The sequence below is a fragment of the Pan troglodytes genome, chromosome 6 (genome assembly GCF_028858775.2).
Source record: "Pan troglodytes isolate AG18354 chromosome 6, NHGRI_mPanTro3-v2.0_pri, whole genome shotgun sequence".
Classification (NCBI taxonomy): Eukaryota; Metazoa; Chordata; class Mammalia; order Primates; family Hominidae; genus Pan; species Pan troglodytes.
In genome coordinates this window covers 164422641-164438914 of record NC_072404.2, presented here as the reverse complement: position 1 = coordinate 164438914, position 16274 = coordinate 164422641, and the positions used below count along the sequence as shown (strand labels likewise).

General features: G+C 43.0%; 1 protein-coding gene across 6 annotated transcripts in view; it reads right to left on the bottom strand.

The window, feature by feature from the left end:
• Positions 1-16274, bottom strand: part of ZNF783 (zinc finger protein 783) — a 33464-nt gene that overhangs the window by 9608 nt on the left and 7582 nt on the right. For all 6 annotated transcript variants that reach the window (XR_010159048.1, XM_063815766.1, XM_063815765.1 and 3 more), the window contains exon 5: positions 670-798. Coding sequence is in view for 5 of the 6 variants with exons in the window: in XM_063815766.1 (XP_063671836.1) it covers positions 670-798 (129 nt within the window). In the remaining variant the exon portion in view is untranslated. The remainder of the gene's footprint in view (positions 1-669; positions 799-16274) is intronic.

The window sequence follows — 16274 nt, the reverse complement described above, 5'->3', positions numbered from 1 at the left end:
ATGATCCAGTGGGGAAGATACCCAGAAATCACCGCAGGGAAAGCAACCAGAGACGGAAAGTCGGGCCAGCGGCAGGACCAGGTGGAGGAGCCAGCCCCGCAGAGGACACTCGACAGAGAACAGAGCTCTGGACTGTTTGCCAAGTGTTCCGCTAAATGCCCTGATATACATTTTTGTGAAAGGACAGGCAGGGACTGCCTTTAAATAAAAGCAGACAAAGAAGTCTGGAAGGATGACTAAAGCCAGAGTTCCCAGTAGGTCTTCAGAAAGAGGGCGTTTACTGAGAAACACCACGCTGGCGCCGCGCTAGGCACAGGACACACACTGCCCCGTGGATGGGACCCTCGTAAAGACCCTGGGGAGGCACAACACACCCACCTACCCCCTCCCCTCACTCCACTGGACCCATGTGCCCAGGCCCCCAACACGCAGAGGAACCCACCCCTCTATACAGACTGTTTTCTCAAGCTGAAAATGCCAAAACCTACCTTCTTTTAGGCCTGTCTCAGGGGCCTCTTTCCCAGAAAGCCTGTCCAGCCCAGCCCAACCAGTCTCCCAGCCCTCTCTCCCAGCCCCACGCTTCCAGGGCTTTTCCTCAGCACCATCGCTTGGTGATCGCGTGCTGCCTCGGGACACTGTTCATCCTGCCGCCTCACTGTCCTCACTCACCTGCTTCTGGCCCGGCTGGGGCCACTCTTGCCTCTGAGTCCTGCTGCTGCTTGGGGGCCTGCCCTTCTTTCAGCTCCTCCTGGGCAGGGCTAAGTGGGCTGGTGAGGTGCTCTGGATACGGAGGGAGGCCTGGAGAATGTAAATCAGTGACATTGAGCACAACATGGAGGTCTCCTGCCCAGATGACCAGGGACCCTCTGGGGAAAGGCAGAGTCACTGCGATCCTGGGGCCTCAGCTCCAGCACAGGGCATGATAGTGAGGTGGACCCCACCAAATACCTGGCAGCTAGATTCCAGTCTAAAGCCTCATGTCCCAGAGAAGGAAACTGCAGCACAGGAATTCAGCAGACAGGAAATCACGGTAATGATCACCAGGCAGGTCATGACAGAATCTGGCATTTTAAGGCAGGAAAGAGAAACACCATGCCTGTCCCACCAGCCAGTGGGGTGGTCACCACTTCCCGCAGTCGGGCCTCCTCCTCCTCCTCCAAGCTGCTCTTATGGCATAGGCGACCCAAGGCAGGGCAGAAACACAACTGAAGATATGGCGTTAGGGGCGTCAAGGTTTTCCCCTCAGAAGTTGTCTTTCAAGATAACTCCATCCCTACGCCTACTTCTTAGAACCCGTGTCTATATACATGTTTAATCAGTGCCCGCCTCCCAGAGTGATCGTAACCAACCCAGCTGTTAGCAAGACTTTCAAATGGTAAAGCCCCGAAATGAGCACTTGTCCTCTCACACAAGAAATCAAACTCTGATTTTTTTTTTGAAGTTTTTTTTTTTTTTTTTTTTGAGGTGGAGTCTCGCTCTGTTGCCCAGGCTGGAGTGCAGTGGCGCAATCTTGGCTCACTGCAAACTCCGACTCCCAGGTTCAAGCAATTCTCTGCCTCAGCCTCCCGAGTAGTAGGGATTACAGATGCCCATTACCACGCCCGGCAAATTTTTGTATTTTTTAAGTAGAGATGGGGTTCCACCATCTTGGCCAGGCTGGTCTTGAACTCCTGACCTTGTGATCCACCCTCTTGGCCTCCCAAAGTGCTGGGATTACAGGAGTGAGCCACTGTGCCTGGCCAAAGCTCTGATTTTTTAAGCAAAAAAAGATGATAAGAAAAAAACTATGATGAGCAAGAGGCTGACAGTAAGAGTTGACAGAATGCTACCATCAGAGATGAAATCAGCAAATGGCTCACATCATTTGTCCACTTGATGCTAAGAGGAATTTGAAATTGGATGGGCATCAGAGGGGAACAGACAAGAAACCCAGAATCATGGAAAAAGTGGCTCTACCTCCAAACCTGGGTTGGAATTTACCACGCTGGATCTTCCTAAACTTAAGCATCCAGAGAACAATGCCTTGTCAGAGATAAAAAGAACAACCAGACCGGAAGCAGTGGCTCACGCCTGTAATCCCAGCACTTTGGGAGGCCAAGGCAGGCGGATCACAAGGTCAGGAGATCAAGACCATCCTGGCTAACACGGTGAAACCCCGTCTCTACTAAAAATACAAAAAATTAGCTGGGCGTGGTGGCGGGCACCTGTAGTCCCAGCTACTTGGGAGGCTGAGGCAGGAGAATGGCATGAACCCGGGAGGCGGAGCTTGCAGTGAGCCGAGATCGTGCCACTGCACTCCAGCCTGGGCGACAGAGCGAGGCTCCATCTCAAAAAATAAATAAATAAATAACAACCAAAAGCCGAGTATGGTGGCACATGACTGCAGTCCCTGCTAGTTGGGAGGCTGAGGCAGGAGGATGGCTTGAGCCCAGGAGTATGAGGCTGCAGTGAGCCATGATTGTGCCAGTTGCATTCCAACCTGGGCAACAGGGCCAGACCCTGTCTCAAATAAATAAATAAATAAATAAATAAATAAATAAATAAATAAAAAGTAACCCAAGTGGGGTCCTGTCCACTCTACCTCAACTGAGGTTCTCTTCTAACAGAAGAGGTAAAACCAGCTAGAATGTTATCAAAAGGTAAAATAGTGATGAAAAGTAATAATCCAATTGAGTCTGTGCCTGCTAACACTGCTACCGATTCCCCTTTACGTACGGGAGAGTTATAAACCAACGGGTTACACTGCCCCTAAAAATGTTACTTTCATGACAAGCCTAAAGACGGTTGCTTCATCAGCAGATCCTAAAAATTTCAGTGGATCATCCTCTGAAGTTTCATCTTTGGATCCTTCCTACAACAAACACATCATCCATCCTACTAAACAGCCCCAAGCATCACAAGGTGGTGACTGAGCAGGATGAAACCTCAAAAAAGAATGAGAAACAGAACAGTCTAAGTGAAAATATGAATCCTGACTGTTCGTGAGCCACTAAGAATTGAAAATAAGGCCGGGCGTAGTGGCTCATGCCTGTAATCCCAACACTTTGGGAGGCCGAGATGGGAGAATTGCTTGAGCTCAGGAGTTTGAGACCAGTATAGGCAACATGGTGAAACCCTGCCTCTACAAAAAAATACAAAAATGAGCTGGGTGTGGTGGCATACGCCTGTAGTTCCAGCTACTCAGGGGGCTGAGGTGGGAGGATCACCTGAGCCCGGGAAGTTGAGGCTGCAGTAAGCTATGATTGCACGACTCCAGCCTGAGTGACAGAGCAAGACCCTGCCGAAAAAAATTAAGAATAATTTTTTAAATATTGGGAGGAAGAGCCAGATTCCACTGCAGTTGGATTTGGGGGACAGCACTGGCAAAGGGGCAGCACCCCCAGGATCAAGCAGCCTGCAAGTCAGCAGTGCTCCTAGTTGGGGCAGTCCCAGGCCTCTCCAAAAATGCCACTTCCATCAGTTCCATCAGGTGAAGACTCCACGCAGCTCCTTGGCCTCCAGTGCCCCCAGATGAATAAAGGGAAGCACAGGCCAAGAAGGCAACCTCATTGAAGATGATTTTGAAAGAACGGCAGGAGAGGGCCAGGCACAGTGGCTCACGCCTGTAATCCCAGCACTTTGGGAGGCCCAGGCGGGCGGATCAGAAGTTCAGGAAATCGAGACCATCCTGGCTAACACAGTGAAACCCCGTCTCTACTAAAAATACAAAAAATTAGCCAGGCGTGGTGGCGGGCACCTGTACTCCCAGCTACTCGGGAGGCTAAGGCAGGGAGAATGGCATCAACCTGGGAGGTGGAGCATGCAGTGAGCTGAGATTGCACCACTGCACTCCAGCCTGGGAGACAGAGCGAGACTCCGTCTCAAAAAAAAAAAAAAAAAAAGAACGAATGAACGGCAGGAGAGACAGCAGCACCGTCTCCCAGAAACTGCCATGAGCTCAGCTGTTACAAGTGACGACACACAAGAGTACACCACTCAGAACAAAAAATAAATTTTAAAATAAATTTTAAAGTGTATCTGTAAAATGGGAATAAAAAAAAAAAGAGTAGACTGTGCTGGTGACAACCAGTGCCCAGAGTAGGCAGGCATCGGCTATAGAGGGATGAAAGAACTGGACTCCCAGAAACAGGCCGGGCACGGTGGCTCATGCCTGTAATCCCAGCACTTTGGGAGGCTGAGGCAGGTGGATCACTTGAGGTCAGGAGTTCAAGACCAGCCCGACCAACATGGCAAAACCCCATATCTACTAAAAATACAAAAAAAATTAGCCAGGCATGGTGGCGCCCAACTGTAATCCCAGCTACTTGGGAGGCTGAGGCAGGAGAATCACTTGAACCCGGGCGGTAGGGGTTGCAGTGAGCCAAGATCGAGCCATTGCACTCTAGCCTGGGCAACAAGAGAGAAACTCCAACTCCACAAAAAAAAAAGAACTGGACTCACAGAAACAATACATGCCAAAGTTCCCACGTTTCAGCTTGATACTCTACTAATCTTTTATTTCTTTTTAAAGTGGACATATTCTGAATACAGGTTTCGTTACGGAGGCCAAGAGAACAAATGTTTACTTTCATATTTTCTCTGTAAGTAAAAGGGCTGATATATTTTGAATAAAGAGTGATTAAAAAGGGGGGGGAGGGGCTGGGTACAGTGGCTCACGCCTATAATCCCAGTGCTTTGGGAGGCCAAGGCAGGCGGATCACCTGAGGTCAGGCGTTCAAGACCAGCCTGGCCAATATGATGAAACCCTGTCTCTACTAAAAATACAAAAATTAGCCGGGTACGGTGGTACATGCCTGTAATTCCAGCTACTCAGGAGACTGAGACAGTAGAATCGCTTGAACCTGGGAGGTGGAAGTTGCAGTGAACTGAGATTGTGCCACTGCACTCCAGCCTGGGCAACAGAGTGAGACTCAGTCACACACACACACACACACACACACACACACACACACACACACGCAAATCTGGCTCTTTAGGGACTCCTGGCTCAGAACACTACAATGGGGGTTCCCAAACCCAAGTCCTATACTAGGCTAGTATAGCAGCATCCCCTGGGGAGCACCCCTGGGAATCTCATCAGTAGGTTCGGGGTGGGCCTAGGAAATATGCATTTTTTAAAAGATTCCTAGAGCAAGAAACATAAATAATTCACAGAATAAGAAATTTAAATGGCCCTTAAACATATAAAAAAACAGGGCCAGGTACGGCAGCTCATGCCTGTAATCCTGCCACTTTGGGAGGCCAAGGCAGGAGGACTGTTTCAGGTCAGGAGTTTGAGACCAGCCTGGGCAACACAGCAAGACCCTGTCTCTACAAAAATTTTAAAAACTGCCAGGCATAGTAGCACATGCCTGTAGTCCTAGCTACTCAGGAGGCTGAGGTGGGAAGACACTTGAGCCTAGGCCTAGGAGTTCAAGGCTACAGGGAGCCATGATTATGCAACTGCACTCCAGCCTGGATGACAGAGTGACATCTTGCCTCAAAAAGGGAGGGAGGGAACAAGATGGTCAAACACAACCCTCCAGCAATTATCTCCCCTCAGAAACACCAAATTCAGTACTATTCACACAAGAAAGCCCTTCAAAATAACCAAAAACCAGATGAGCAGTCACAGTACCTGATTGTAACATCATATGAAGGAAAGAAGCACTGAAGAGGGTGGGAAAGACAGTCTTGAACTGCCGATACCAACCCTCCTCCATACCCCCGCAGCAGCCACGTGGCACCAGAGACAGAATGTGTGCGCTTAGGGGAGGGAGAGCGCAGTGATCAGAGGACTTCGCATCCGAACTCAGTGCTGCCTGTCACAGCAGAAAGCAACACCGGGCACAACCTAGCTGACGCCCCCTCACAGAGGAAGCATTTAGAACAGCCCTAGCCACGGACAGGCACAGTGGCTCACGCCTATAATCCCAGCACTTTGGGAGGCTGAGGCAGGTGGATCAACTTGAGGCCAGGAGTTTGAGGCTGGCCTGGCCAACATGGTGAAACCTCATCTCTACTAAAACTACAAAAATTAGCTGGGTGCAGTGGTGGGCACCTGTAATCCCAGCTACTTGGGAGGCTGAGGCGGGAGAATCACTTGAGCCTGGGAAGCGGAGTTTGCAGTGAGCCGAGATCATGCCACTACACTCCAGCCTGGGCAACAGTGCAAAACTCTGTACACACACACGCAAAAAAAAAAAAAACGTTTACTCAAACATGGTAACAGAGAATTTTCCAAACCTAAAGATATACCAATATTCAAGTACAAGAAGGTTAGAAAACACCAAGCAGAGTTAACCAAAATAAGACTACCACAAGGCATTTCGTAATCAGACTCCCAGAGGTGAAGGATATTAAAAAAGGATCCTAAAAGCAGCAAAAGAAAAGACACAAATGACATACAATAGAGCTCCAATACGTCTGACAGCAGACTTTTCAGTGGAAATCTAACAAGTTTTAGAGAGAGTGGCCTGACTTTTTTTTTTTTTTTTGAGACTGTGTCTCGCTCTGTCGCCCAGGCTGGAGTGCAGTGGCGCAATCTCAGCTCACTGCAAGCTCCGCCTCCTGGGTTCAGGCCATTCTCCTGCCTCAGCATCCCGAGTAGCTGGGACTGCAGGTGCCCGCCACCATGCCCGGCTAATTTTTTGTATTTTTAGTAGAGACGGGGTTTCACCGTGTTAGCCAGGATGGTCGCGATCTCCTGACCTCGTAATCCACCTGCCTCGGCCTCCCAAAGTACTGGGATTACAGGCGTGAGCCATCACGCCCAGGAGAGTAGCATGACATAAAGTCCTGAAGGGCCAGGCGTGGTGGCGCATGCCTGTAATCCTAGCACTTTGGAAGGCTGAGGTGGGCGGACTGCCAGAGCTCAGGAGTTTGAGACCAGTTTGGCCAATATGGCGAAACCCTGTCTCTACTAAAAATACAAAAAAATTAGGCAGATGTGGTGGCACATGCCAGTAGTCACAGCTACTTGGAAGGCTGAGGCACAAGAATCACTTGAACCTGGGAGGCAGAGGTTGCAGTGAGCCAAGATTGTGCCACTTCACTCCAGCCTGGGCAACAGAGGGACTCTGTCTCCAAAAAACTAAAAATAAAAGTGCTGAAGGCAAAAAGCTTTTATCCTAGAATAATATATCCAGCAAAAATATCCTTCAAACATAAAGGAAAAATAAAGATTTTCTCAGACAAACAAAAGCTGAGAGATTTCATCAACACCAGTCCTGTCCTACAAGAAATGCTAAAGGGAGTACTTCAATCAGAAAGAAAAGGACATTAATAAGCAATAAAAAAAAAACATCTGAAGGTACAAAACTCACTGGTAATAGTAAGTACACAAACACAGAATATTATAATACTGTAATTGTACTGTGTAATGTGTAAGCTACTCATATCTTGAGTAGAAAGTCTAAAGATGAACCAATTTTTTTTTTTTTGAGACAGAGTCTCAGTGCAATGGTGCGATCTTGGCTCACTGCAACCTCCACCTCCCAGGACTATATGCCAATAAATTGAAAAACCTAGAAGAAATGGATAAATTCCTAGACATATACAACCTACCAAGATTCCACCATGAAGAAATCCAAAACCTCACCAGACCAATAATAAAATCATGCATGCTAAATGAACCAAGTTTTTAAAAACTACAACTTTTCAAGACATAGACAGTACAATAAGATATAAATAGAAACAACAAAAAGTTAAAAAGCAAGGGGATGCAGTTAGAGTTATTAGTTTTTTTCTTTACTTGTTTGTTTTTTTTGCAGTTTGTTTCTTTTTAATCCGTGTTAAGCTATCATCAGTGTAAAATAATGGGTTATAAGATATTATCTGCAAGCTTCATGGTAACCTAAAACAGATACGCAAAAAATAAAAAAGAAGAAATTGAATGGACAGATGGATAGAAGGACCACAAAACATCTAGAAAACAAATAACAAAATGGCAGGAGAGAATTCTTACTTATCAATAAAAACATTGAATGTAAATGGTCTAAACTCCAATCAAAAGGCACAGAGTGTCTGAATAAATAATAAAACAAGACCAAATGATCTGTTGCCTAAAGAAATGCACTTTACCTATAAAGACACATGTGCACTGAAAATAAAGGGATACAAAAACTACTGTATGCAAACGGAAACCAAAAAAGAGTAGAAGTAACTAGACTTATATCAGACCAAATAGATTTTCAGATGAAACTATAAAAAGAGACAAAGAAGTTCATTATATAATGCTAAAGGGGTAAATTCAGCAAGAGGATATATTAATAACATTATAAATATATGTGCACCCAACTCTGGAGCGCCTAGATATATAAAGCAAATACTATTAGAGCTAAAAAGAGAAACAGACCCCAATACAATAATAACTGGCATCTCTGACACCCCACTTTCAGCACTGGACAGATCATTCAGAAAGAAAACCAACAGAGAAACGCCGGACTTAATCTGCACTATAGACCAAATGAACCTAAAGATATTCACAGAACATTACATCCAATGGCTGCAGAATACACTTTTTTCTTCTCAGCACATGGATCATTCTCATGGATGGACCGTATGTTAGGCCACAAAACAAGTTCTTAAAAATTCAAAAAATTGAAATCATACCAGGTATCTTCTCTGACTACAATGGAATAAAGCTAGAAATCAATAACAAGCAGAACTTTGGAAACTATATAAACACATGTAAATTAAATAATATGTTCCTGAATGGCCAATGGGTCAGTAAAGAAATTAAGGAGGATATTAAGAAATTTTTTGAGGCCAGCTTACGCCTGTAATCCCAGCACTTTGGGAGGGCAAGGTGGGGAAACCGTTTGCATCCAGGAGTTTGAGACTACCCTAGGCGACAGAGCAAGACCCCATCTCCACAAAAAAATCAAAAATTAGCCAGGTATGGTGGCACACACCTTTAGTCCCAGCTATTTGGGAGGCTAAGGTAGGAGGATTGCTTGAGCCTAGGAGGACAAGGCTGCAGTAAGCTGTGATCACACCACTGCACTCAGCCTGGGCAACAGAGCAAGACCCTGTCTGAAAAAAAAAAAAAAAAAAAAAAAAAGAGAAAGAAAGAAAGAAATTTTTTGAAAGAAATGAAAATAGAAACATGACATATCAAATTGACCTATGGTACTTATGAGATACAGCAAAGCAATACTAAGACAAAAGTTTACAGCAATAAGTACCTCTATTAAAGAAGTAGAAAAACTTCACATAAACAACCTAATCATGCATGCTAAAAAAACAGAAAAGTAAGAGCAAACCAAACTCCAAATTAGTGGAAAAACAATAAAGATCAGAACATAAATAAATAAAATTGAAACAAAAAACAATACAAAAGATCAATGAAATGAAAAGCTGGTTTTCTGAAAAGATAAAATCGACAAATCTTTAGTCAGACTAAGATAAAGAGGACCCAAATAAATCAGAGATAAAAAAGAGATATTACAACAAATACTGCAGAAAGTCAAAGGATCATTAGAGACTATTATGAACAACTATATGCCAATAAATTGAAAAACCTAGAAGAAATGGATAAATTCCTAGACATATACAACCTACCAAGATTCAACCATGAAGAAGTCCAAAACCTCAACAGACCAATAACAAGTAATGAGATCAAAGCTGCAATAAAAAGCCTTCCAGCAAAGAAAAGCCAGGGACGTAATGGCTTCACTGCTGAATTTCACCAAACATTTAAAGAGGAATTCATACCAAGGCTATTCAAACTATTCTGAAAAATAAAGGAGGAGGGAATATTTCCAAACTCATTCTATGAGGCCAGTATTACCCTGACACCAAAACCAAACAAAGACACATCTAAAAAAGAAAGCTACAGGCCAATATCCTGTTGAACATTGATGCAAAAATCCTCAACAAAATACCAGCAAACCAAATTCAACAACACATTAAAAAGATCTTTCATCATGACCAAGTGGGATTTATCCCAGGCAGGGATGGAAGAATCATTCAACCTCTGCAAATCAATGAATGTGATACATCTTACCAACAGAACGAAGAACAAAACCACAGGATCATTTCAATTGATGCTAAAAAAACATTTGATAAAATTCAACATACTTTCATGATTTAAAAAATCCAAAAAATGGGTAAAGAAGGAATATACTTCAACACCATAAAAGCCATATACAACAGATGCACAGCCAGTATCATATTCAACGGGGAAAAACTGAAAGCCTTTCCTCTAAGATCTGGAACAAGATAAGGATGAAAAAGATAAGCATGCACTTTCACCACTGTTATTCAACATAATCCTGGAAGTCCTAGCTAGAGCAGACAAGATAAAGAAATAAAGAGCATCCACACTGGAAAGGAAGAAGTTAAATTATCCTTGTTTGCAGATTATATGATCTTATATTTAGAAAAACCTATGCCGGGCGCAATGGTTCACACCTGTAATGCCAGCACTTTGGGAGGCCGAGGCGGGCGGATCACCTGAGGTCAAGAGATCGAGACCATCCTGGCTAACACAGTGAAACCCCGTCTCTACTAAAAAAAAAAACACAAAAAATTAGCTGGGCGTGGTCATGGGTGCCTGTAGTCCCAGCTACTCGGGAGGCTGAGGCAGGAGAATGGCATGAACCTGGGAGGCGGAGCTTGCAGTGAGCCAAGATCATGCCACTGCACTCTAGCCTGGGCAACAGAGCGAAACTCTGTCTAAAGAAAAAAAAAAGAAAGAAAAACCTAAGCCTCCATCAAAAAAACCTATTAGAACTGATAAATTCAGCAAAGTCGCAGCATATGGAATCAATATACAAAATCAGTAGCCTTTTTATATGCCAACAGTGAACAATCTGAAAAAGAAATCAAGAAAATAATCCCATTTACAATAGCTATAAATAAAATAAAATACCTAGGAAAAAACTTAACAAAGGAAGTAAAAGATGTCTAGAATGAAAATTATGAAACATTAATGCAAGAAATTGAAGAGGACACCAAAAAATGGAAAGATATTCCATGTTCATAGATTGGAAGAATGAATTAGTTATAATGTCCACAGTACACAAAGCAATCTACAGACTCAATGCAATTCCTATCAAAATATCAAAGACATTCTTCACGGAAATAGAAAAAATAATCCTAAAGTGTATACAGAACCATGAAAAACCTGAAATAGCCAAAGCCATCCTAAGCAAAAAGAACAAAACTGGAGGAATCTATTACCTGACTTCAAATTATACTACAGATCTACGGTAATCAAAACAGCATGGTAATGGCATAAAAAAAGACAAATAGAACAATAGAATAGAAGAGGGAACCCAGAAATAAACCGATACATCTACAGCTAACTCATTTTTAACAAAGGTGTCAAGAATACGTATTAGGCCAGGTGCGGTGGCTCACGCCTGTAATCCCAACACTTTGGGCAGCTAAGGTGGGTGGATCACCTGAGGTCAGGAGTTCAAAACCAGCCTGACCAATATGGTGAAACTCCGTCTCTACTAAAAATACAAAAATTAGCCGGGAGTGGTGGCTGGCGCCTGTAGTCCCAGCTACTCAGGAGGCTGAGACAGGAAAATTGCTTGAGCCCGCAAGGTGGAGGTTGCAGTGAGCCAAGATTGTGCCACCACACTCCAGCCTGGGTGACAGAGTGAGACTCCGTCTCAAAAAAGAAAAAAAAAAAAAAAAGAAAAGGAAAAAAAAAGAACATTTATTGGAATAAGGACGGTTATTTCAATAAATGGTGCCAGGAAAACTGAATATCCATATGTAGAAAAATAAAACTAAACTCCTATCTCTCATCATATACAGAAATCAAATCAAAATAGATTAAAAACTTAAATATAAGACCTCGAACTATCAAACTACTACAAGAAAACATTGGGGAAACTCTCCAGGACATTGTTCTGCGCAAAGATTCGAGTAATACCCTAAAGCACAGACAACCAAAGCAAAAATGAACAAACGGGATCACATCAAGTTAAAAAGCTTCTGCACAGCAAAGGAATCAATCAACAAAGTGAAAAGACACCCCACAGAACGGGAAAAAATATGTGCAAATTATCCATCTGACAAGGGATTCATAACCATAATATCTAAGGGGCTCCAACAAATCTATAGGAAAAAAATCTAATTACCCAATTAAAAGATAATCTGATTAAAAATGGGCAAAAGATCTGAATAGATATTTCTCAAAAGATGGCATACAGCTTGGGCATGGTGGCCCATGCCTGTAATCTCAGTGCTTTGGAAGGCTGTGGCAGGAAGACTGCTCGAGTCCAGGAGTTCAAGACCAGCCTGGACAACATGGCAAAACTCTATCTCTACAAGAAATACAAAAATTAGCTGGGCGTGGTGACACATGCCTCTAGTCCCAGCTACTTGGGAGGCTGAGGTGGGAGAATGGCTTGAACCCAGGAAATCGGGTGCAGTGAGCTCTGATTGTGCCACTGCACTCCTGTCACATCTGGGCAACAGAGTGAGACCCTGTCTCAAAAAAAAAAAAAGTACAAATGGCAAACAGGTATATGAAAAGGTGCTCAACATAATCGATCATCAGAGAAATGCAAATCAAAACTACAATGACATATCATCTCATCCCAGTTAAGATGTCTTTTATCCAAAAGACGGGCAATAACACATGCTGGCGAGGATGTGGAGAAAAGGGAACCCTCGTACACTGTTGGTGGGAATGTAAATTAGTGCAACCACTATGCAGAACAGTATGGAGGTGCCTCAAAAAAACTAAAAGCAGAACTACCACGTGACCCAGAAACCCCACTGCTAAGTAATACCCAAAAGAAAGGAAATCAGTGTATCAAAGAGGTATCTGCACTCCCATGTTTATTGCAGCATTATTCACAATAGTCAAGATTTGAAATCAACCTAAGTGTCCATCAACAGACAAATGGACAGAGAAAAGGTGGTACATATACACAATAGAGTAATATTCAGCTATAAAAAAAGAATGAGATCCTGTCATCTGCAACAACATGGGTGGAACTGGAGGACATCATGTTAAGTGAAATAAGCCAGGCACAGAAAGACAAACTTTTCATGTTCTCATTCATTTGTGGGAGCTAAAAAGTAAAACAATTGAACTCATGGAGACAGAGAAGTTGAATGATGGTTACCGAAGGCTGGGAAGGGTTGGGGGAAGGTGGGAGGGGGGAAGTAGAGATGGTTAATGGGTAAAAAATATAGTTAAATAGAATTAATAAGATCTAGTATGTGATAGCATAACAGGATGACTACAGTCAACAATAATTTAATTGTACATTTTATAATAACTAAAAGTATAATTGGAATGTTTATAATACAAAGAAATAATAAATGCTTGAGGTAATGAATATCCCATTTACCCTGATGTCATTATTACACATTGTATGCCTGTATCAAAATATCTCATGTACCCCATAAATATGCACACCTACTATGTACCCATAAAAATTAGAGATTAAAATAGAGTTCTAAAGGAAAAAAAAAACTCATCCACACTCAGTAAGAGAGGTGCCATTAAAACTACACTGACAGACTTCTTACTATTACAGTGAAAAGAATCCTACAAGTTTGCCCTCTGTTGGCATGAGAACCTTTCTCACAACACAGATGAGAATGCAAATGATACGAGCCCTATGGAGGGGAATTTGGAGATAAATTATCCCCAAATAACATATTCATTTACCTTTTGACCCAGAAATCCAACTTCCAGGATTACATCTCAAAGATACATTGGGGCTGGGCACAGTGGCTCATATGTAATCTCAACACTTTGGGAGGCTGAGGAGGGTGGATCACTTGAGGTCAGGAGTTAGAGACCAGCCTGGCCAACATGATGAAACCCCGTCTCTGCTAATATGAAAATTAGCCAGGCGTGGTGGCGCACACCTGTGGTCCCAGCTACCCCAGAGGCTGAGGCTCCAGAATCATTTGAACCCAGGAGTCAGGGTTCAAATGACAGTGAGACGAGATCGTGCCACTGCACTCCAGCCTGGGCAACAGAGTGAGTGAGACTCCTTCTCACAAAAAATAAATTTAAAAAAAAGATACATTGGCAAAAACATGAACTGATTTATGCACAACGTACTCCCTGCAGCATTATTTATATCAGCAAAATACTGGAAATACCCTAAATGTCCAAGGTACAGACTGTTAAATAAACTATCATACCACAGAACATTCTGAATCAACAGAAGAACTGAGGAAGATCTGTACATAATCATATGAGGTTGATCTCCACAACCTACTGAATAAGACAGGGGTGGGAATACAAATATATCTCTGTGTTATTGAAACATGGTAGTATAAATAAGAAAGGAATCAAGATGATTATCTATAGTGAGAGGCCACAAGGATGGAAACGAGACTTCCTTGAATCTACCCCGTTAAATCATTTTGCCTTCGCAAACATAAAATATCTTACATATTCAAAAAATTAAGTTAAATCAAAAACCACAAAGAATAATCAATAAAAAATCTAAAAATAAACAAATGAATGCAACTGTATACCAAGCTGGTGACATAACTATATAGAGAAAATATTTCAAGTGACTTTAAAAGGCATTATTTTGCCCATAAGTCCTGCAGAGAATGTATACAGAGGACAAAAAGAGCTGCAAAGAAATCTTGTGTTTCAATGGAAGTCTAATTGTTAATAGTATTATGGCTTCGCTGTTTTGAAATTGTAAGATAAATTATAGGATAATGAAGTGGTAGGATTGGATATAAGATCATTTAAGAAATTATGCAAATTTCGTTGAGAATTTAAGATTTCCACCTAAAAGGAAAGTGATAAACAATATAAAATCAAAGAACCAGGCTGGGCGCCGTGGCTCACGCCTGTAATCCCAGCACTTTGGAAGGCCGAGGCGGGCAGATCATGAGGTCAGGAAATCGAGACCATCTTGGCTAACACGGTGAAACCCCGTCTCTACCAAAAATACAAAAAATTAGCCAGGCGTGGTGGCGGGCACCTGTAGTCCCAGCTACTCAGGAGGCTGAGGCAGGAGAATGGCATGAACCCGGGAGGTGGAGCTTGCAGTGAGTGAGCTCGCACTCCAGCCTGGGCGACAGAGCGAGACTCCGTCTCAAGAAAAAAAACCAAAGAACATTAAATTTGAATTAGAAATATCAATGTATAAACTCATGATTTCTTTTTTCTTTCCAAAAATATGTATTTTCTGAACAGGCCTAGAAGTAGTGCCAAAAATCAGCAACAATTAACACTCACATTGTAATCTCTAAATACCACTCCTCACCAATAGAAATCAAAAATCCAGAGACATTTTGATTCCAGGTCTGGAGCAGGAAGCACACACATAAATCTGGCACACCTTATGGTGTCTGAAAGCCACTGAGGTCACCTCAGAATAACCTATGGGCCAACTTAAAAAAGAGGCTCCCACTAGCTAAAGATGGGACAGTTTAAGCAGGAAAATCATGGCTGCAAAGGCCTAGCACATATGAAATATCCAATCATCTGTGAAGTCACAAGAACACTCAGGAAAAAAAAGAAGCCCAAGTCATGGGTCACCTTTGGAGGCTACTAAGGCAGCAACTCTTCATTCATTCTGAAACTGATAAAGGCAAGAATTAAGCATCCATTCTGCCTTTTCAGTGCAGACTGAATCTCAGGGTAACTAAAAAAGCTGACTAGCATTTTCGGAGGCAAAAGTAGGTGGACTGCTTGAGCCCAAGAGTTTGAGACCAGCCTGGGCAATATAGTGAAACTCTGTCTTTATGAAAAAATACAAAAATTAGCCGGATATGGTGGAGTGCACCTGTAGTCTGACTAAAAAAAAAGCAATGGTGAAAAGACTCCCTTCCCTATTCAATAAATGTTGCTGGGGTAAGCCATCCCATTACTGGGTATATACCCAAAGGATTATAAATCATGCTGCTATCAAGACACATGCATACGTATGTTTATTGCAGCACTATTCACAATAGCAAAGACTTGGAACCAACCCAAATGTCCAACAATGATAGACTGGATTAAGAAAATGTGGCACATATACACCATGGAATACTATGCAGCCATAAAAAATGATGAGTTCATGTCCTTTGTAGGGACACGGATGAAGCTGGAAACCATCATTCTCAGCAAACTATCCCAAGGACAAAAAACCAAACACCGCATGCCCTTACTCATAGGTGGGAACCGAACAATGAGAACACATGGACACAGAAAGGGGAACATCACACACCAGGGACTGTTGTGGGGTGGGGGGAGGGGGGGAGGGATAGCATTAGGAGATATACCTAATACTAAGTGACGAGTTAATGGGTGCAGCACACCAACATGGCACATGTATACATATGTAACAAACCTG